Source organism: Hemiscyllium ocellatum, chromosome 5, assembly GCF_020745735.1.
Source record: "Hemiscyllium ocellatum isolate sHemOce1 chromosome 5, sHemOce1.pat.X.cur, whole genome shotgun sequence".
Taxonomy (NCBI): domain Eukaryota; kingdom Metazoa; phylum Chordata; class Chondrichthyes; order Orectolobiformes; family Hemiscylliidae; genus Hemiscyllium; species Hemiscyllium ocellatum.
Genome location: NC_083405.1, coordinates 29,750,184 through 29,772,685, shown reverse-complemented (window position 1 = coordinate 29,772,685; position 22,502 = coordinate 29,750,184). Strand labels below are relative to the sequence as shown.

At 42.7% G+C, this 22,502-nt stretch overlaps 1 protein-coding gene across 2 annotated transcripts in view; it reads left to right on the top strand.

The window, feature by feature from the left end:
• Window positions 1–22,502, top strand: part of cpvl (carboxypeptidase vitellogenic like) — a 105,135-nt gene that overhangs the window by 5,465 nt on the left and 77,168 nt on the right. For both annotated transcript variants that reach the window (XM_060825362.1, XM_060825363.1), the window contains exon 2: window positions 19,362–19,543. In XM_060825362.1, the coding sequence (XP_060681345.1) occupies window positions 19,363–19,543 (181 nt within the window). In that variant the 5' untranslated portion in view covers window position 19,362. The remainder of the gene's footprint in view (window positions 1–19,361; window positions 19,544–22,502) is intronic.

The window sequence follows — 22,502 nt, the reverse complement described above, 5'->3', positions numbered from 1 at the left end:
ATTTTTGGATCATTGGAATTTCCTCTGGGGTAAAAGTGACCTGTACAGGAAGGAAGGATTGCACCTAAATTGGAAGGGGACTAATATACTGACAGGGAGATTTGCTAGAACTGCTCAGGAGGATTTAAAGTTGTAAGGTGGGGGAATGGGACCCAGGGAGATACAGTTGAGAAAAGAAGCGAGGCAAACAGTCAGGGCAGGCAGGGACAAAGCAGAGAACAGGGTAGGACTGGTAAATTACATTGCATTTATTTCAATGCAAGAGGCCTAACAGGGAAGGTAGATGAACCCAGGGCACGGTTAGGAACATGGGACTGGGATATCATAGCAATTACAGAAACATGGCTCAGGGATGGGCAGGACTGGCAGCTTAATGTTCCAGGATACCAATGCTACAGGAAGGACAGAAAGGGAGGCAAGAGAGGAGGGGGAGTGGTGTTTTTGATAAGAGATAGTATTACAGCGGTGCTGAGGAAGGATATTCCTGGAAATACATCCAGGGATGTTATTTGGGTGGAACTGAGAAATAAGAAAGGGATGATTACCTTATTAAGATTATATTATAGATCCCCTTTAATAGTCAGAGGGAAATTTAGAAACAAACTTGTAAGGAGATCTCAGTTATTGGTAAGAATAACAGGGTGGTTATGATAGGGGATTTTAACTTCTCAAACATCGACTGGGAATGTCATAGTGTTAAAAGTTTAGATGGAGACAAATTTGTTAAGCATGTACAAGACAATTTTCTGATTCAGTATGTGGATGTATCTACTAGAGAAGGTGCAAAACCTGACCTACTCTTGGGAAATAGGCAGGGCAGGTGACTGAGATGTCAGTGGGGGAGCACTTTGGGGCCAGTGACCATAATTCTTAGTTTTAAAAGAGTGATGGGAAATGATTGACCAGATCTAAAAGTTGAAGTTCTAAATTAGAGAAAGGCCTATGTTGAAGATGTTAGGCAAGAACTTAGAAAAATTGATTGGGGCAGATGTTCGCAGGTAAAGGGATGGCTGGAAAATGGGCAGCCTTCAGAAATTAGATAATGAGAATCCAGAGAAAGTATATTCCTGTTAGGATGAAAGGCAAGGCTGGTAGGTATACGGAATGCTGGATGAGTAAAGAAATTGAGGGTTTACTTAAGAAAAAGAAGGAAGCATATGTAAGGTATGGACAGGATAGATCAAGTGAATCCTTAGAAGAGTATAAAGAAAGTAGGAGTATACTTGAGAGGGAAATCAGGAGGGCAAAAAGGGAACATGAGATAGCTTTGGCAAATAGAATTAAGGAGAATCCAAAGGATTTTTACAAATACATTAAGGACAAAAGGGTAACTAGGGAGAGAATAGGGCCCCTCAAAATCAGGAGAATTGACGTTTCGGGCATGCGCCCTTTTTCAGGAATCCTTGGATGCTGCCTGACCTGCTGCGCTTTTCCAACAACACATTTTCAGCTCTGATCTCCAGCATCTGCAGTCCTCACTTTCTCCCTCAAAGATCAGCAAGGCGGTCTTTGTGTGGAGCCACAGAAAATTGGGGAGATACTAAATGAGTATTCTGCATCAGTATCTACTGTGGAAAAGGATATGGAAGGATATAAAATGTAGGGAAATAGATGGTGACATCTTGAAAAATGTCCATATTACAGAGGAGGAAGTGCTGGATGTCTTGAAATGCATAAAAACAGATAAATCCCCAGGTGTACCTGAGAACTCTGTGGTAAGCTAGAGAAGTGATGGCTGGGCCTCTTGCTGAGATATTTGTATTACCGATAGTCACAGGTGAGGTGCTGGAAGACTGGAGATTGGCTAACATGTTGCCACTGTTTTAGGAAAGGTGGTAAGGACAAGCCAGGGAACTATAGACCAGTGAGCCTGCCATCAATGGTAGGCAAGTTGTTGGAGGGAACCCTGAGGGACAGGATGTACATGTATTTGGAAAGACAAGGACTGATTAGGGATACTGTTTGGGAAACCGTGTCTCACAAATTGAATGAGGTTTTTTGAAGAAGTAACAAAGAGGATTGAGGGTAGAATGGTAGATGTGATCTATGTGGACTGCAGTAAGGTGTTCGAGAAGGTTCCCCATGGGAGACTGATTATCAAGATTAGATCTCACTGAATACAGGGAGAACTAGCCATTTGGATACAGCACTGGCTCAATTATAGAAGACAGAGTGGTAGTGGAGGGTTGTTTTTCAGAGTGGAGGCCTGTGACCAGTGGAGTGCCACAAGGATCGGTGCAGGGTCCTCTACTTTTTGTCATTTACATAAATGATTTGGATGTTAGCTTAAGAGGTACAGTTCATAAGTTTGCAGATGACATCAAAATTGGAGGTGTAGTGGACAGTGAAGAAGACCAACTCTGATTTCATCGGGATCTTGATCAAATTGGCCAATGGGCTGAGAAGTGGCAAATGGTGTTTAATTTAGATAAATGTGAGGTGCTGCATTTTGGGAACGCAAATCTTGGCAGGACTTATACACTTAATGGTAAGGTCCTAGGGAGTATTGGTGAACAAAGAGACCTTGGAGTTCAGGTTCATCGCTCCTTGAAAGTGAAGTCGCAGGTGGATAGGATAGTGAAGAAGGCATTTGGTATGCTTTCCTTGGTCAGAGTATTGAGTACAGGACATTGACAGCCCACTTTTGGAATATTGCATGCAGTTCTGGTCTCCCTCCTTTCAGAATGATGTTGTGAATCTTGAAAGAGTTCAGAAAAGATTTAGAAGGATGTTGCCAGGTTTGGAGGATTTGAGCTATAGGCTGAGGTTTGAATAGGCTAGGACTGTTTTTTTTTCCCCTGAAACATCAGAGGCTGAGGGGTCACCTTATAGAGGTTTGTAATATCATGAGGGACATGGATAGGATAAATAGACAAGGTCTTTTCCCTGGGGTCGGGGAGTCCAGAACCAGAAGGCATGGGTTTAGGGTGAGAGGGGAAAGATATAAAAGGGACATAAGGGGCAACTTTTTCAAGCAGAGGTGTGTGTGTGTGTGTGTGTGTGTGTGTGTGTAACGAGCTGCCAGAGGATGTGGTGGAGGCTGGTACAATTGCAACATTTAAAAGGCATTTGGATGGGTATATAAATAGGAAGGGTTTGGAGGGATATGGGCCGGGTGCTGGCAGGTGGGACTAGATTGGGTTGGGATATCTGGGTGGCGTGGACAAGTTGGACTGAAAGGTCTGTTTCCATGCAGTACATCTCTATGACTACATTATTTAAAACAATTTTTTCTTCTATTTACCTTTAATCCTTATTTTGGTCATGGCTTTGAATTAAAATCCTGGCTCAGTTGGCAGCAATCTCATTCTGAGTCACAGGCTTCCATTGTGAAAATCCATTCCAGGTTTTGAACAAATTCAAGACTGATATACCTGTGCAATACTGTTGGAGATGATACATGAAATCAAGGCCTCACTTTGATTCTGGAGCGGATGTTAATGATCCCATGGCACTGTTTTGAGAAAGACAAGGGGAGCTATCCCCAGAATCCTGTCTAATATTTCTCCCTCAATCAGTATTACACGAACAGAATGCCTGGTCATTATTACATTGCTTTGTGGCTATTTGATGTGCCCTAACTGGTGGTTGCATTTCTTACATTATATCTGTGACTACATAAAGGAAGGTGATAGTCATTTTGCTGTAATAGTAATCCGGGGATCTAGGCTAATGCTCTTGGCATATGGGCTTGTATTCACCGTGGTAGATGGAGAAATTACAAAAGGACTAGTGGCATAGCGGTAGTGACCTTCTCTCTCAGCTTCTTTCAATGTATAAAAAGGAAGAGAGAAGCCCAAGTGAACATCTGTCCCTTCGTGAATGAGGCTGGGGAAATAATAATAGGGAGTTGAACAAATATTTGCTTTAGTCTTCACATTGGAAGCATTCCAAAATTGTTAAACACTCAAGGAGCAAAAGGAGGATAGAAAATGATACATTGACTGTCCCTGGAGATAAAGTACTAGGGAAACTAATGGAGCCACAAACCAATACTTCTGCTGGACCTTATGTGATGCATTTTGGGATATTAAAGGAAGCAGCTACAGAAATAGTGGATGCACTGGTAGTAATCTCCCAGGAATCTGTAGATTCCGGAAAATTGTCAATGTAACACCTTTATTTAAGAAGGGAACGAGACAAAGAACAGTTAAATGCACTGGTTGATAGCTAACATCCATTGTGGGGAAAAGGCAGGAAAGAAGTGGAGTTGAATTGATGGACTGAATGGCCTACTTCTGCTCCAACATGTTGTGGTCTCTGGACTAGAAAGCTCCGGTTCAATTCCCACCTGCGCTAGAGGCGTGTCATAACCTATCGGTTGCTTTAAAATGCTTATCAGTGACCGCAGAAGTACTTAAATGGAAGTACAGTACTTTGGGGCATAGAATAAAATCCCTACAAAGTGTGGAAGCAAGTTATTCAACCCATCAAGTCCACATCAACCCTCTGAAGAGCAGCCCATGCAAATCCACTTCCCTACCGAAAATTTCCCTGTGGCCAATCCACCTAGTCTGCACGTCCCTGGACACTGTGGGCAATTTAGCATGGCCAATTCACCTAACCTGCACATCTTTGGACTGTGGGAGGAAACCGGAGCACCCGGAGGAAACCCGCACAGACACGGGGAGAATGTGAAATTCCACACAGACAGTTGTCCGAGTCTGGAATCAAACCCAGGTCCCTGATGCTTTCAGGCAGCAGTGCTAACCACTGAGCTAATGTGCAACCCCATCTGGTGGTCATGAAAGGCACTGTGTAAATTCCAACACGACTTTTCCTAATTCCAAACTCTTCAAAAAGCAAAATGCAAATTAAATTACGTTTCCCTTGAAGTTTATTTTTCTTACAATGTATTTCTCAAGAGTGTTAAGATTTATTGAGCCTTTTAATAAAGATTAGGGCTTCAATTTTATGCTCCTGTCAATTCTCACTTAAATACAGTATATAAATTTCTAGATTAGCCTTAGTTTTCTCCTGTACGCTTTGAAATCTGCAGCAGCTCCTTCCACCGTTAACACGACTTTATTAGAAATGCAAGCAGCTGCATCTTTGGTGCCAGACAATTAGCAGGATCCATAGACCAAGACAGCCAGGGTATGGTATGAACTGAAAGCATAAGAAAAGTTTCTCCATCCTTTTTTTAATCACACTATAGCCAAACAGCGGTAGTGCTTATTTTCCCCAGAACCCGTCTGTTGTGTATGCGCAGGTGTAGGACACGCTGAAGAACAGCGAGTGCAGAAATCTTTATTTATACTCCTCCACGGGAAAAAAAAGACCTGACTGGCCAGTGACAAGCAGAGCCCTTCTCAACAAAGCACAATGCCTAAGTAATCAAAAAGGTGATAGGGAGGGCAGGGATTAAATCAAAACTGAATCAAAGGGAGAAATAAAACACTCCACACCCTGCGGTGCCCACCTCTAGGAGAGCATTCCTCCATTGGTTTGTTAGCAGCTGGTGTAAAGGAGACCAATTCCATATTCTGGAGGGATGGCAATTTTTTAAGTCTTGCATTGGTTAAACTCAGCCTTTTTTAAAATAAGCACGTTTTGATTAACTGGTTATGAATGAAACACTTGAGGGAACCTGCTATAGATTCAATATATGCACGAGGAATAACTGTTGTTAGCATGGGCCTTGATGGGTGAACATTTATATGTTTACTTATTAAAAAAAACCTGAGACTATTTGGTTACCAAAACAGCAGCTTTTAAATCTTGTTTAAATACTTGTTAGTATTTTCTTAGAGCTGTAAATGCCACAGAATCTTGCCTGCACATCGCAGTCGATGTACCATGAATACTATGGTACTACAGTTAAAACCTGGCTATGCAAAGTCCCCATAGACTAGACAGAGCTATGAATATTAAGTGTTAGGAGTAAAAGAAAAAGGCATCAGTAGTTTTGTACAAAAGATTGGCTTACTGCGATCGTCTCTTATTCCAAATATGGCTTGTATTAGAGTTATTAGAACAATGTTATCTTGTTTGTCCAGCTGTGCAGTGCTGATGGTGCCATGATTACAATCCAACCTTTTTGAGGATTTTGAGAATCTGATATTACAACTTTTAACTGCGAAGTGAAATCCATGAAACTTCCGTGGTTTTAGTTAGTTAGCTCCAGTACAATTGATTTTACAACTTTGAAATCTTTGCTAAGCTCCCCTGTGTTTTTTTAGTTACCACAAAAACACATTTGAAAACAAACTGTGCACAATCTGTTTCCAGTGAATTTGTATCAATGCAAGAAACAGCCACGCTTCAGGATGAATAAAGAATTTGCTGTTGTTTGGGACGACTGATCTTGTTTCAGATGTCTAATGCAAATTTTTAGACTTTTCATTCATCCATGAATGAACATTGCTGCCTTGGCCTGTGTTTATTGCCTTTCTTGACAAGTCCTGCAGCAAGCGGTGGTGAGTTGACTTCTTAAACTGCTGCACTCCCATGTGGTGTAGCTACATACACTGTAATATTAGGCAGAAAGTTCTAGGATTTTGACCCAGAGATTGTGACAAGACAGGATGGTGGAGAAATTGAATGTGGCAATGTCCCCATGTATTTCCTGCTAGTGCTTCCAAATAAACCTGTTGGACTATAACCTGGTGTTGTGTGATTTTGTAACTTTGTCCAACACAGACTCCTCCACATTCTGTCTGCCTAGGTTATAGAGACTGCTTGGAAGTTGTTGTCACAGAAGTCTCAATATGTTGCTTCCGTGCATCTTGTAGATGATACGTACTGCCTCAGTGGTGAAGTGAGTGAATGCTGAAGGCGTTAGACAGGATTGCCAGTCAAGAGGGCTGCTTTGTTCTGAATGGTGTTTCTTAAGTGTTTTTTTGCAAATTGACTCATCCAGGCAAATGGAGTGTATTTATGACACCTCTGACTTGTACTTTTTAGATGGTGGACAGGTTTTAAAAAGTCAGGAATCCAGAATTCCTAGCCTAGTCAAATTCAGTTTCTAGTCAGTGATAACCCTCAGGATGGTGAAAATGGGGAAATTCAAGGATAGTGATACCACTGAATGTCAAGGGACAATGGTTAGATTGACTGTGTTGGAAATGATCATTGCCTGGCATATATGTGACATATAACAGTCACACCACTTATCAGCCCAAGGCAAAATGTTGTCCAGAACTTGTTACATGTGGACAAGAACTGCTTCAGTGTCTGTGGAATTGCAAATAATGTTGGACATTGTGTAGCCAGCAGTGAACTCCTGCAGAGATGTCCTGGTGTTAAGATAATTGACTTCCATAACTGAAAACAGCTTCCTTTGTGACAGGTATGACTCTAAATGGAGGGGTTTGATTCCAGTTTTGCACTGTCTCCTTGGTGGAGCACTTGGTCAGATGCTCTTTGGACATGAAGGGCAGTCACCCTCCCTTCCTCTCTTTTGTTTATGTTTGAACCAAGGCTGTGATGAAGTTAGGAGGTGAATGACTCTGGCTGAACCCAGAGCAGTTAAGTGTCACTTGATAGTACTATTCATGACACCTTCCATCACTTTGATTGAGAATAGACTGATGGGGTGGTAATTGGTCATACCTGAGCAATTTTCCACATTGTTGGATAATGCCAGTGCTGTATCTGTGCTGCAACAGCTTGGCAAGGAATGAGCTAGTTCTGGAGCACAAGTCTTCAGTTCTGTTGCTGGAATGTTGTCAGGCTCTGAGCCTTTGCAGTGTCTCGTTACCTTAAGCTATTACTTGATTTCACATGGAGAAGTCAAATAGGCTGAAGTCTGATGTGTGTTGATGAGACGTTAGGAGGAGACTGAGGTGAATTATCATTTGGCATTTCTGGCTCAGGATGCTTGCAAATGCTTCAGCCATGTTTTTTGCAGAGTGTGCTGGGCTCCCCCATCATTGATGGCTAACTTTGAGAAGCCTTCTCTTCCAGTGAGTTGTTTGGTTGTGAATATGAAACAAAAGTTCCTTATAAGATGCTTGGCCATGCAGCTGCTTGAAGGTTCCATTGACGAGACAACACATTGAAACTGAAAGTCAAAGCCTCCATCATGCACAGATGTTGGATGTGTGTACTTTGGGAAAGATTATTACAGGGAACACTGTTCTTGATTTGGATGTGACAGGACTGCAGAGCGTGAATCTGATCCATTAGTTGTGGGATCTGTTATGGATCAGAGCTGAAAAATGTGTTGCTGAAAAAGCGCAGCAGGTCAGGCAGCATCCAAGGAGCAGGAGAATCAACGTTTCCTGAAGAAGGGCTTATGCCCGAAATGTTGATTCTCCTGCTCCTTGGATGCTGCCTGACCTGCTGTGCTTTTCCAGCAACACATTTTTCAGCTCTGATCTCCAGCATCTGCAGTCCTCACTTTCCCTCTGTTATGGCTCAGGCCAGATCACCTCAAAATAACATAGGAAGATAGCCTAGACACTAATGTTTTCTTATTTTTAAAGGCAGGTGTGAAGTGGGTGTTTCAGCTTAAGCAAATCTCCCTGCCAGTACATTCATCCCCTTCCAATTCAGGTGTAATCCATCCTTCTTGTACAGATCACTTCTACTCCAGAAAAGATTCCAATGGTCTAAAAATGTGAACCCTTCTCCCCTGCACCAGCTCCTCAGCCACGCATACATCTGCTCTATCCTCCTATTCATACCCTCACCAGCTTGCAGCACCAGGAGTAATTCAGATATTACTACTCTCAAAGACCTCCTTTTTAAATTGCTGCCGAACTTTCTGTATTCTCCCTTCAGAATCTCATCCTTTTCCCTTCCGATGTCATTAGTTCTAATCTGTACAAAGACCTCCTGCTGGTCCCTCTCACCTTTGAGAATATTTTGTACTCTGTCTGAGATATCCTTGATCCTAGTACAAGGGAGGCAACACACCATTCTGATTTCTCACTGCTGGGCGCAGAAACGTCTGTCTGTGCCTCTGACTAGATAGTCCCCTAACACAATCAATCACTTTGAACCTAATGTACCTCTCATATATTAAAGTTAGTCCCTGTACCAGAAATCTTGCTGTGTGCGCTCCATTCCCCTGAAAGTCCCTCACCTCCTACATTTTCCAAAACAACATACTTGTTTGAGTTGGAAATAGCCACAAGAGACTCCTGCACTACCTGCCTCCCCCTCCAACCTTTCCTGGAAGTCAACCTTCTACCTGACTATCTGTGATTTATCTCCCTTATAACTGCCATCCATCACACCCCCCTAACTCCTGTAAGTTCCTCATTACCTCTAACTGCTCCTCCAACTGATCCATGTGATCTGATAGGATTTGTAACCAAAGACACATCCTGCAGACATAATCATCAGTAACATGGGAACTTTCCCTAATCTCCCATATCCAACAGGAAGAGCAGACCACTCGACTAAAGGCCATTTTTCTTCTCAACAATCTACAGACCCAAAAAATAGCAGTCTTCCTGCTCTTTAAAAAAAACATTGCTCCAGCCTAGCTTAGTACTTAAGTTTTATATTGTTAAAATGTAATCAAGAAACAGATGTCAATAACACGTATAATAAAAAAAACCCCACTCCTCTCACTATTGTAGATTTATAGCATGGTTATATTTAACTATGCACTTATCTGTTCCTGTGCTGTGAGCTCTCCCACACAGGTTCCTCCGAGGTCAGTTGCAAATTTCGTTGTTTGCTTAAACTATGAGGAGGAGGTGCCGATATTTGACTGGAGTGGACCAAGTTAAAATTGCACAAGTCCAGGTTATAGTCCAACAGGTTTATTTTGAAATACAGGCTTTCAGAGTGTTGCGTTTCATTGATGGGCAGGTAACATGGATCATCAGAATCCTGGAGAATGATTAAAAGATCATCCCAAGGATGACTGCGAGGTACTGAAAATGGAAACCTTGACTTTGACAAGAACATCTCCACCTTGTGCCAAACAGGAAACAGGGCCTTTTAATAAAAACTCACAATACCTCTAACTACAGATCACAGGAAAGCCGGATGGGCTGTCATGATGCTCCATGCTGCCATGACATCGGAAAGCCTAACTCCTGGTGCAGTGCTCCGAAAGCTTGGACTTCCAAATAAACCTGTTGGACTATAACCTAGTGTTGTATGGTTTTTATGGCCAGCAGCAAAAAATCAGAATGGTGTGTTGCTTCCCTGGTGTCAGGATCAAGGATGTCTCGGGGAGGGTTCAGAATGTTCTCAAGGGAGAGTGGAGCCAGCAAGAGGTCATTGTCCATATTGGAACCAACGATATAGGAAGGGAAAAGGTTGAGATTCTGAACGGAGATTAGAGAGTTAGGCAGGAATTTAAAAAGGAGGTCCTTGAGAGTAGTAATATCTGGATTACTCCTGGAGCTACGAGCTAGTGAGGGCAGGAATGGGAAGGTAGAGCAGATGAATGCATGGCTGAGGAGCTGGTATATGGGAGAAGGATTCACATTGTTGGACCATTGGAATCTCTTTTGGGATAGAAGTGACCTGTACAAGAAGGTTGGATTGCCCTTAAATTGGAAGGGGACTAATATACTGGCAGGGAGATTTGCTAGAGCTGCTCAAGACAATTCAAACTAGTAAGGTTGGGGGAGGGGGGGGAGGTGGGACCCAGCGAGATAGTGAAGAAAGAGATCAATCTGAGAGTGATTCAGTTGAGAACAGAAGAGAATCAAACAGTCAGGGCAGGCAGGGACAAGATAGGACTAATAAATTAAACTGCATTTATTTCAATGCAAGAGGCCTAACAGGGAAGGCCAATGAACTCAGGGCATGGTTAGGAACATGGGACTGGGATATCATAGCAATTACAGAAACATGGCTCAGGAATGGACAGGACTGGCAGCTTAATGTTCCAGGATAGAAAGGGAGGAAGGAGAGGAGGGGGAGTAGTTATTTTGATAAGGGATAGCATTACAGCTGTGCTGAGGGAGGATATTCCTGGAAATACATCCAGGGATGTTATTTGGGTGGAACTGAGAAATAAGAAAGGGATGATCACCTTATTAGGATTATATTATAGACCCCCTTTAATAGTCAGAGGGAAATTGAGAAACAAACTCGTAAGGAGATCTCAGCTATCTGTAAGAGTAATAGGGTGGTTATGGTAGGGGATTTTAACTTTCCAAACATAGACTGGGACTGCCATAGTGTTAAGGGTTTAGATGGAGAGGAATTTGTTAATTGTGCACTAGAAAATTTTCTGATTCGGTATGTAGATGTACCTACTAAAGAAGGTGCAAAACTTGACCTACTCTTGGGAAATAAGGCAGGGCAGGTGACTGAGGTGTCAGTGGGGGAGCACTTTGGGGCCAGTGACCATAATTCCATTAGATTTAAAATAGTGATGGAAAAGGGTAGAACAGATCTAAAAGTTGAAGTTCTAAATTGGGGAAAGGCCAATTTTGATGGTATTAGGCAAGAACTTTCAAAAGCTGATTGGAGGCACATGTTTGCAGGTAAAGGGACGGCTGGAAATGAGATAACAAGAATCCAGAGAAAGTATATTCCTGTTAGGGTGAAAGGAAAGGCTGGTAGGGAATACTGGATGACAAAAGAAATTGAGGGTTTGCTTAAGAAAAAGAAGGAAGCATATGTAAGGTATAGACAGGATAGATCGAGTGAATCCTTAGAAGAGTATAAAGGCAGTAGGAGTATACTTAAGAGGGAAATCAGGAGGGCAAAATGGGGACATGAAATAGCTTTGGCAAATAGAATTAAGGAGAATCCAAAGGATTTTTACAAATACATTAAGGACAAAAAGGTAACTAGGGAGAGAATAGGGCCCCTCAAAGATCAGCAAGGCGGCCTTTGTGTGGAGCCGCAGAAAATGGGGGTGATACTAAACAAGTATTTTGCATCAGTATTTACTGTGGAAAAGGACATGGAAGATATAGAAAGTAGCAAAATAGATGGTGACACCTTGCAAAATGTCCATATTACAGAGGAGGAGGTGCTGGATGTCTTGAAACGCATAAAGGTGGATACATTCCCAGGACCTGATCAGGTGTACCATAGAACACTGGGAAGCTAGAGAAGTGATTGCTGGGCTTCTTGCTGAGATATTTGTATCATCGATAGTCACAGGTGAGGTGTTGGAAGACTGGAGGTTGGCTAGCATGGTGTCACTCTAAGAAGGGTAGTAAGGACCAGCCAGGGAACCATGGCATGATTGTTCAGTGGTTAGCACTGCTGCCTCACAGCACCAGGGTCCTGGGTTCGATTCCAACCTCGGGTGACTGTGTAAATTCCATACAGACATTCTCCCAGTGTCTGCGTGGATTTCCTCTGGGTGCTCCGGTTTCCTCCCACAGTCCAAAGATGTGCAGGTCAGGTGAATTGGCCATGCTTAAATTGTCAATTAGGTGCATTAGTCAGAGGGGAAAAGGGGTTTGGGTGGGTTACTCTTCGGAGGGTCAGTGTGGTCCTGTTGGGCCGAAGGGCCTGTTTCCACACTATAGGACTAATCTAATCTATAGACCAGTGAGCCTGACATCGTTGGTGGGCAAGTTGTCGGAGGGAATCCTGAGGGACAGGAAGTACATGTATTTGGAAAGGCAAGGACTGATTAGGGATAGTCAACATGGCTTTGGGCATGGGAAATCATGTCTCACAAACTTGATTGAGTTTTTTGAAGAAGTAACAAAGAGGGTTGATGAGGGTAGAGTGGTAGGTGTGATCTATATAGGCTTCAGTAAGGCATTCAACAAGGTTCCCTATTGAAGACTGATTAGCAAGGTTAGATCTCACAGAATACAGGGAGAACTAGCCATTTGGGTACAGAACTGGCTCAAAAAGGTAGAAGACAGAGGGTCATGGTGGAGGTTTGTTTTTCTGACTGGTGGCCTGTGACTAGTGGAGTGCTGGGTCCTCTACTTTTTGTCATTTACATAAATGATTTCGATGCGAGCATAAGAGATACAGTTAGTAAGTTTGCAGATGACACTAACTTGGAGGTTAGTAAGTTTGGAGGTGTAGTGGACAGCGAAGAGGGTTACCTCAGATTAAAACAGGATCTTGATCAGATGGGCCAATGGGCTGAGAAGTGGCAGATGGAGTTTAATTCAGATAAATGCGAGGTGCTGCATTTTGGGAAAGCAAATCTTAGCAGGACTTATAGACTTAATGGTAAGGTCCTAGGGAGTGTTGCTGAACAAAGAGACCTTGAAATGCAGGTTCATAGCTCCTTGAAAGTGGAGTCACAGGTAGATAGGATAGTGAAGAAGGCGTTTGGTATGCTTTCCTTTATTGGTCAGAGTATTGAGTACAGGAGTTGGGAAGTCATGTTGCGGCTGTACAGGACATTGGTTAGACCACTGTTGGAATACTGCATGCAATTCTGTTCTCCTTCCTGTCAGAAAGATGTTGCAAATCTTGAAAGAGTTCAGAAAAGATTTAGAAGGATATTGCCAGGGTTGGAGGATTTGAGCTACAGGGAGAGGCTCAACAGACTGCGGCTGTTTTCCCTGGAGCGTCGGAGGTTGAGGGGAGACCTTATAGATGTTTACAAAATTATGAGGGGCATGGATAGGGTAAATGGACAAAGTCTTTTCCCTAGGGTGAGGAGTCCAGAACTAGAGGGCATAGGTTTAGGGTGAGAGGGGAAAGATATAAAAGAGACCTAAGGGGCAACTTTTGCACACACAGGATGGTAGGTGTATGGCATGAGCTGCCAGAGAAAGTGGTGGAGGCTGGTACAATTGTGACATTTAAGAGGCATTTGGATGGGTATATGAATAGGAAGGGTTTGGAGGGATATGGGCCGGGTGCTGGCAGGTGGGACTAGATTGTGTTGGGATATCTGGTCAGCATGGACGGGTTGGACTGAAAGGTCTGTTTCCATGCTGTACATCTCTGAGGTCTGACTCTATTATTAGCATTCCCCTTTCTAGTCTCCTGATTAGTCACAGAATGTAGGTATGATGACGATCCATGGTTGTTAATTGAAGGATTTCTAAAGTAAGCCCACTTACTTGGAGCATCGGATACTGAAGGCAACTGATAAGTGTTTTTCTCTCTGACCAATGACCTGTATATGTGGCCCACAACTTCAAACAAGGTGACGGGAAGCCCCGTCTTGTGTGCGCAATGCTGTCCAGCTCCTGGTTTGTGGGAAGCATGGAACAGCCGGGAGAGGGAAGATGGCGCAATTTAAAATGGACGTGTAAACTTTGCCTCAGCTACCCCATTCTTTTCCCCCCTTCTCCACAAATCAATTCGCTTGATCAGATCCCCACTGGCTGTTACTTGGCTGCTCCCGGCAGCCCAGTGGCTGCTCCTACACACATACATGTAGAGCAGGGCAATCTTTGGTGGCACCATCGACTCTTAAAGCCTGGCTATATGGCACAAGCATCTCTGATGTCAGATGTCTAATCTGCTGAATCCAGGGTGTAGAATCACCCAGGAGCAATAGGAAATATACAGGGAAAGAGGAATTTGCAGGGTGATTGTTACGATGTGACCGGCGTAACACATTTTGAACGTGTTTAAGAATTATGAATCTTATGCCAAACCTGTTATGATTCACCCTGCCTGCCAAATAGAGGTGCACCTTTTAGGGGAAATATTATGGTCATAGTGAAGGGTGAGCAAATGGGTTGGATATGGTATTGGAATGATTTATGTTGAGATTGTTTCGGGGAGGGGGGGTTTGGTGTTTGCAGGGGAATGGTGTTGTGGCTTCAACACTATCTTGTCACGATTCTTGCATTCAGGAACTATGTCTGGATGAGGCTTCTTTGACATTCGGTGATTGGCTGCAGACATCCTGGGCATATCCGATTCTTTGACCTCCTCAGAATTATCCTTAATGTTTCATCCTGCTGCAGCTTTGATCTCATTTCCAGAGTAATGTCATGCAGGGCACAGCTGACCATTACCATTCGGGATTCCCATGTTGGTGTCTTTTGAACAACATTCCAGATCTGTCTAGGTTCCTAAACCATAACTTCAACCCAATGACAGGAATTGCCCCTGGCAGTGCACGCACTGGGTGGGGATTAATAAAGAAACGCTGCTGAGAGCACACGGGTGGCCCAGCTGATACTTCATTACAAGTTCAAGCTTGCATTCATAAATGTGTTGCCATATTATTGACATCACCTGTCTAATTGACAGTTATTGTAAACTGCAGCTACAGGTTTTGCAGGTTACCTCTCCTTAACACCATACTATGTTACAACCTTATTAAGGGGCGTGTTAGTCTTTCCTTAACACGCCCCATCATGTAACAGCATCTCATTTTGCAGTGTGGGTGTGTCACATGTTGGAATGCCTTCAAACTATTGCAACCATTCACTTTTGTTCAACAACAGCAAAAGCGAAGAAACACCAAAGAAGGTGTGTTTCTTTCTGGGAATGAGCAAGGTCTGTTTGCGTTTCCAACAATGAATTTACAGTTAGATGATACTGCACCCAACGCATATCAATAGGACTTTGTACCTGACATTGTTGGGCTCTATCATGCTGAAGGTGACGTACCACCCATCATTGCCCTCGATCTTCCTCCTTTGAAGACTGCTGCCACTTTCCCAGCACTTTGCCTGCTTCAGTTGTGCAGATCATAGAATGGTAGGATTATGTGGCATTGAATGGGCTGCATTATATCTATACTTGCTCTCATTGTTTGTTTCTCATTGTAAAGCATCCAAACCTTGGAATGAAGTAGGCACATGAGAGTTCTCAAGGATATAAGTGTCATGGCAGCTCCTGGGGTACCTGGTACAGACTTCCAAGATGTGATTGTGATGGCCTGTATATTCATGGAACGGAGGTGGGGTCAATTGCATTAGAGTATGGCGCTCTCAATGCGACATCATAGTCTGTCATGTCAAGCCCTAGAGGAAGCCAGTGATGTTGGTAAGGCTATGTCACAAACTGCAATACTGACCTAGTCACTGGGGAATAGAAATGAGCTGGTGTAATCTGGCACAAATTGTGTCAGTAACAATCTTGATACGATTGAGGGTTGAGAGATCCTGCACAGGTCCCCAGTTGATTCTGAGAAATAGCCAGCTGCACAAACTTTAAAAATAAAACAAATAACTGCGGAAGCTGGAGTTCTGAAACAAATACGTTCGGAAATTCCTGAAGAAACTCAGCAAGTCTGGCAGCATCTGTGAAGAGGAAACAGACTTTATGCTTGAGTTTTTGGACTTTGGCCCTCCTATACCACCACCTGAGGGGACTTTCAGCTACAGCTCTTTCTGCTGAAGACTGTTGCTGGTCCAGTGCTTCGACCATAAGGAATAGGAACAGAAGTAGATCAATTGGCCCCTCAAAGCTGCTCCACCATTCAGTAGGAGCGTGGCTAATCTGACATGCCTCGTGTTACTTTACTGCCTTTCCCCATATCCCTGATTCCTCTACTAATCAAGAATCTATCTATCTCAGCCTCAAATATGCACGGGAACACTGCCCCCACAGCTCTCTGTGGCAAGGAATTCTAAAGAGACTCAACCCTCTGAGAGAGAAATTCCTCTTCATCTCAACCTTAAATTGGCGCCCAGAAATTTATTCTGAGACTATGCTGTCTGGTCTTTGACTCTTCCACGAGGAGAAACATTCTCTCAGCATTTACCCTGTCACACCCTTTAAGAGGCCTATTTGGTCAAAGGGATCACCTCTCATTCTTCTAAACTCTAGTGAGCAGAGTTTGAACCTGTTTGGCCTTTGCTCATAAGACAATCCCTACATAGCAGGGATCACCCTGGTGAACCTTCTCTCAACTCTCTCCAATGAAATGATACCTTTTCAATTTGGGGACCAAAACTGCTGTCAGTACTTCAGATGTGGTCTCACCAGCACCTTCTCCAGTTGTAATAAGGGCCAACATTCTACTGGCCTTCCTGATTACCTCCTGTACCTATGTGTTAGCTTTCTTCATTTCGTGCACACATGCCTGCCAGGTCTCTCTGTGTTGCAGTTTTACACCATTTAAATAATACTATTCTTTTGTCCTCCCTTTCAAAATGAATGACTTCACATTTTCCCACAATATCTCAATTTGCTGTCGTTCTGTTCACCTATCAATATCTCATTAATGATGACCTGTTGTTATGGCTGGATTCATTGGTTGCAGTTTCGGTAAACTTTGGAACATCAGAAACAGTACAATATCTTAGTCAGGAGCAGTCAGCATTCACATTACATACAAATGCCAGTTTAATGCAGTCCTCCTACAGTGGGACTCGAACGACTCTGACAGGAACGGCCATGGAATACTGCTACATTGACCTTTGTTCTGATTTTGTCTGCAGCACAAACGTTACTACACAAATACAATAGGAGAACGTGAATGTGGTAGGATTAGTCCAACATTATTCCTACCACACACCCCCATCCCAACATCATCCAAGAAAGGCAGTGTTGCACACAAGACCATGATGGTGTTTGAAGTGAGAGGGAAATCCGCCCTGTGCCCTTATGCAGTCTGACATCTTGGGTCTTTATGAATTGTAGTCCGCAGCTGCCGTTTTTAAAGTTGCCTCTGATTACTTCTTCTTCTCAAAGATGACTATCATCAATCTGCAATGACATGATTAAGGTTGTGACCAGGTTTTCTATCCCAAGATGCTGGATATGGAATGTGTTTCACATGCAAGGTTCTATGACTATAGATGTATATACTTTTTTAAAAAAAAATCCTCTCTTTTCTAATTCTTATATAGTTGCACTTAATTCAGTCCTACTTTTTCTTCTAGTTCCCTTTCAGTATCTGATCTGATGTTGAATTTACTACTTTCATATCCTAATTCAGACTTTGTTGTTCATTTAAGGTACTTCAGTCTGACGATTCCAGAGATGCACAGTTATTTGTTCTGTTCACGCAGATCCTGGATCCCCTGTAGAGAGTGTAGTGCCATTTCCAGCTCCCATGGCAATTATGTGCAGAATAAAATCATGGAAATCTCGAGAATCATTGAATCTAATGATTAAAGAATGCTGAACAGCTACAGTAAATTCTAGCTCAATGTGTTAAGAAAACTGAGCTGAAATCATGTCACATACATACCAAAAGTGTTGGTCTTAAGCAGCTGCTACATATGTCTCTGTCCATACTAATTGCTGACTTGTTAACAAACAATAAATACATTATTTTAGTGGTTAGAAGAGAAGGCTTCTTACTCAGTCCAAAAAAGTGATTTCTAGCTGCATGTTATTATTTCCTCTGGCATTTTTCACATTGTTGATTTTTAATGTCTCAATTTAAGTCTCACCTTTTACTGCTCTATCCAGTGTTGTAACGGAGGCTGATTAGTTCCGTTGGCTAGATAGCCTCGCATGGAGTTCAGAATAATGTTAACACGTAGGGTCAGTTTTTTGCTATGGCTGCGGTCAACTAGGTACGTGCTACCTAAATCTGCCCTCAGACTAGAGGACGATGGTGAGCAACCACTGCCCTTTGCAAATAAAATGGTTCCAAAGATATTAGTGGGCAGAGCATGCACTGTATGACAAACCTTTGAGTAGTAGGAGATGGGATATCATGTTGACATTGTACAGGACATTGGTGAGGCCTCTTCTGGAGTACTGTGTGTAGTTCTGGTCACTCTGTTATATGAAGGATATTATTAAACTGGAAAGGGTTCAGAAAAGATTGATCAGGATGCTGCTGGGATTGAAGGTTTTGAGATATAAGGAGAAGCTGGATAGGTTAGGACTTTTTTCATTGGATTAGGAGGTTGAGGATTGATCTTGCAGAGGGTATAAGGTGAATGTCAAGGGTCTTTTCCCTAGAGTGGGGGAGTTCAAAACTAGGGAGCATATCTTTAAGGTGAAAGGAGAAAGATTTGAAAAGGACATGAGGGGCAACATTTTTGCACAGGGTGGTTAGTGTCTGGAGCAAACTTCCAGAGGAAGTGGTGAATGCAGGTACAATTACAACATTTAAAAGGCATTTGGATACGTTCATGAATAGGAAAAGTTTGGAGGGACAGGGCAAAGTGCAGGCAGGTGGGAATAATTTAGTTTGGGAGCACAGTCGTCATGGAGTAATTGGACCGAAGGGTCTGTTTTCCTGCTATATGGCTCTGACTCAATGACAACACCAAAGCATGGGAATTGACTTACCATGAATTCATTTCATATCAACAATATGTTTGAAGTCATGCAATTCATAACTGATGAAGTCTCACTGCAGCGATTGATTCCTGTACAGTAGGAATGCTTTAAACAGAATGGAAGGGGCGATTATTAATCCAATAATATAATTACTGATAGATGTATGTCATCTTTGTTAATGTTGATTTATAAAGCACCCATTATTTAGTTTACAATTAATAAGATTAATTGTTTTGTATTTGGCTGTTTAACTAACAATTTGATTTACCACATTGCAGCTCCGTTACACAGAGAAATGTGAAGCATTTTTTTCCTAAGACTAAACAACCTCTCTGTCCGTTTGGCTTTAGGATGTGGCAAACACGGCTATTTGTCATTGCACTCGTTTCCATTCAGCCATGCTGGATGTCTGGAAGGTTTACTTTTCTCCGTCAAATGTTTAATGGTGTCAAAGTTTCTACACCCTCGGTGGTAGACCCTGGGAAACCCCTCTTTCTCACTCCTTACCTGGAACGTGGAGAAATTGAGAAAGGTGAGATAAACGTTGGCCAACAGTTGATTTATAATTGCAAACATCAAGCTGTTTAACTCTAATTTAGAAGGGTACAATTAGAACTTCCTGATTCTTTAAATCATCTTCTAGTTAGTTTTCTTTGTACTTAATTATGAAAACATTCTGAATATGAATGAGAGATTAATAGGTTTCTGTTAGACTACGTTCTAATTCCGATCATAATTTAGCTGAGCATTTCTGATGGCGAGCTAAAATGAGTGAAGTTGCAGTGTTCTTAAAGAATGTTGATGGATCCCAAAGATTGAATCATTTTCATGTACTTTGTCAAGCATTAGAAATAAAGAAAAAACATAGAATTGGAAGAGGAAGAAATTATTGAGTAGTTCAGTTCTGTTAGATTCCAAATGTAATTGTTGTTTATAATTAATGTAGTGTAGTGTTCCCAAAGCATGTCACATCAGTATTATCAAACATCATTTAACATGGAGCTATGTAAGGAGATATGAGGACAGATGAGCAAATGGCTTGGTGAATAAAGTACGTCTTAAGGTGTGATTTTAGGGAGGAAAACAGTAGTGTACCAGAGAGGTTTAAGGAGGTAATTCAAGAGCTTTGAGCTTATCACTTGAAGGCACAACTGATGGTGAAGTGATTAACATTAGGGATACATAAACTAAGAAGTGTGAAGTTATTTTGAGAGGTTGTGGGGCTGGGGGAGGGAGGTACTAGAGATCAATGAGGTGTAGCTTTGAAAACCAGGATGAGCATTTTAAAATTGAGGCATTACTCATCCAGGAACCAATTAAGTCAGTGAGAAAATGATGGGTGAATGAGACTTGGTATATGTTGGAAAATGGGCATAAGAGTTCTGGATGTGTTAAGTGTGTTGGAATAGTCAGATATGCAGTTAACAAAAGCATAGGTAAGAGTTTCAACTGCTGTTGAACAGATAACCTCACCCTGTGGATCACATTTTACAATTTGATACAAAGACACTAATTTGAATATGCTAAAATTCAGTGTAATAAAGTGGACTTTATTTGATGACGTCTGAGTAACAGCCTTATCATAGGCTGTTATGGGCGGCACGGTGGCACAGTGGTTAGCACTGCTGCCTCACAGCGCCTGCAGACCCGGGTTCAATTCCCGACTCAGGCGACTGACTGTGTGGAGTTTGCACGTTCTCCCCGTGTCTGCGTGGGTTTCCTCCGGGTGCTCCGGTTTCCTCCCACAGTCACAAAGATGTGCGGGTCAGGTGAATTGGCCGAGCTAAATTGCCCATAGTGTTAGGTAAGGGGTAAATGTAGGGGTATGGGTGGGTTGCGCTTCGGCGGGTCGGTGTGGACTTGTTGGGCCGAAGGGCCTGTTTCCACACTGTAAGTCTAATCTAATCATACTGTCTAGAAGAGGCCCTACGGCCCATCAAGTCTATACTGCCAAAAGTATATACTTATAACTACGCTAGTCCCTCTTGCCCAGACTAAACTCATAGCTTTGAATGTTACATGCTTATCTTCAAGTGCTTATCCAAGTTCTTTATGAAGGTTGTGAGATTTTCCTGCCTCTTCTACCCCCCCAGGCAGCACGTTCCAGACCTCTATCACCCTGTGTGGTGGGGGAGACTTTTCCTTAAATTCCATCTAACCTGACTGCCTTTTATTTAATAATTATTGACCATTGAAATAATTTCTATCCACCTTCTCCGTGCCCTCCTTGTATACCTCTATCAGGTCCCCACCCCCACCCCCTCCTGCCCCTTGACTTTCTTTGCTCTGAAGAAAGCCCAGCTTATCCAGCCAGTCTTCATAGCTGAAATCCATCCATCTCGGGCAAGATCCTGGTGAATTTCCTTTGCAACCCCTTCAGTGGAATCTATCCTTCCCATAGAGCTGTAACCAAAACTCCCAAACTGTGCACAGTATTCCAAGTATGGCCTCACTAAAGTTCTGTGCAGCTCCAACATGACTTCTAATCTATGCAGCAATTGAGGATGTTAAGTGCTTCCTTAACCACCCTATTGTCATGAACCAGACCAGACCCCCCCCCCCCCCTCAAAATATATTAAGAAGGCAGAGCCTAACTTTTTCTTGTTTGAAGTGTAAGTGTGAGGTGCTGTGTTGCAGGTGCAATTTGATTGGTCAAACTACTTAATGTTATTCAAAAGACAATTTATTCAAATACTATAGTTAAGATACAACAAAAGAAAAAGCAAAAAGGAATCATTTAATTTTATTGGACAGCAACAGAATGATAGATTATTTTACTACTAAACTGTAGCTGTACCAATATAATAACATCCCATAATTACACCCTTGGCAAAAGGCAAATTGAGAAAATAGTTTTGTTTCACATGCACTCCTGTAGCAGGCAGAGAACCTCAGCTTTCAGCTGTGACTGAGAGTGGGACAAAAAATAGCTTTGACTTCCAGACCCCCAACAGCAACTGCTGAAAGCTGGGCTAAAGATTCTGGTTCTGTGGATGGAACTCGCTATTCCAGCAACATACTCTTCAGCCATGTCCTCAAGCAGACTCGCTACCACAGCCACATAGGTCCTGGGCCTCCTCCACCGCCAAACTGTTACCACCCAACGCCTGGAGGAGGAACGCCTCATATTCCACCTTGGGACTCTGCAATCACACAGGATAAATGTGGATTTCACTAGCTTCCTCATTTCCCCTTCTCTCTGTTTAAGGGCTTATGCACAAAACGTTGATTCTCCTCCTCAGCTGCTGCCTGACCTGCTGTGCTTTTCCAGTACCACACTCTTGACTGTATCGATGGGTGCTTGACCACACCCACTTGGGCTGTTTCTGTTGTTCCAACATTTTTTTAAAAACAACCCTCAAGGCCCCTCAAATTGTTTATCTTCTCAGAGGCTGCTCAGTACCTGACCCCAATCTCTGCCTAAAAGGAACCAGGACAAAATGCATGTCTTAAAGCCATAGTATTGTCACACTGTTAACCTGACCTGCCAT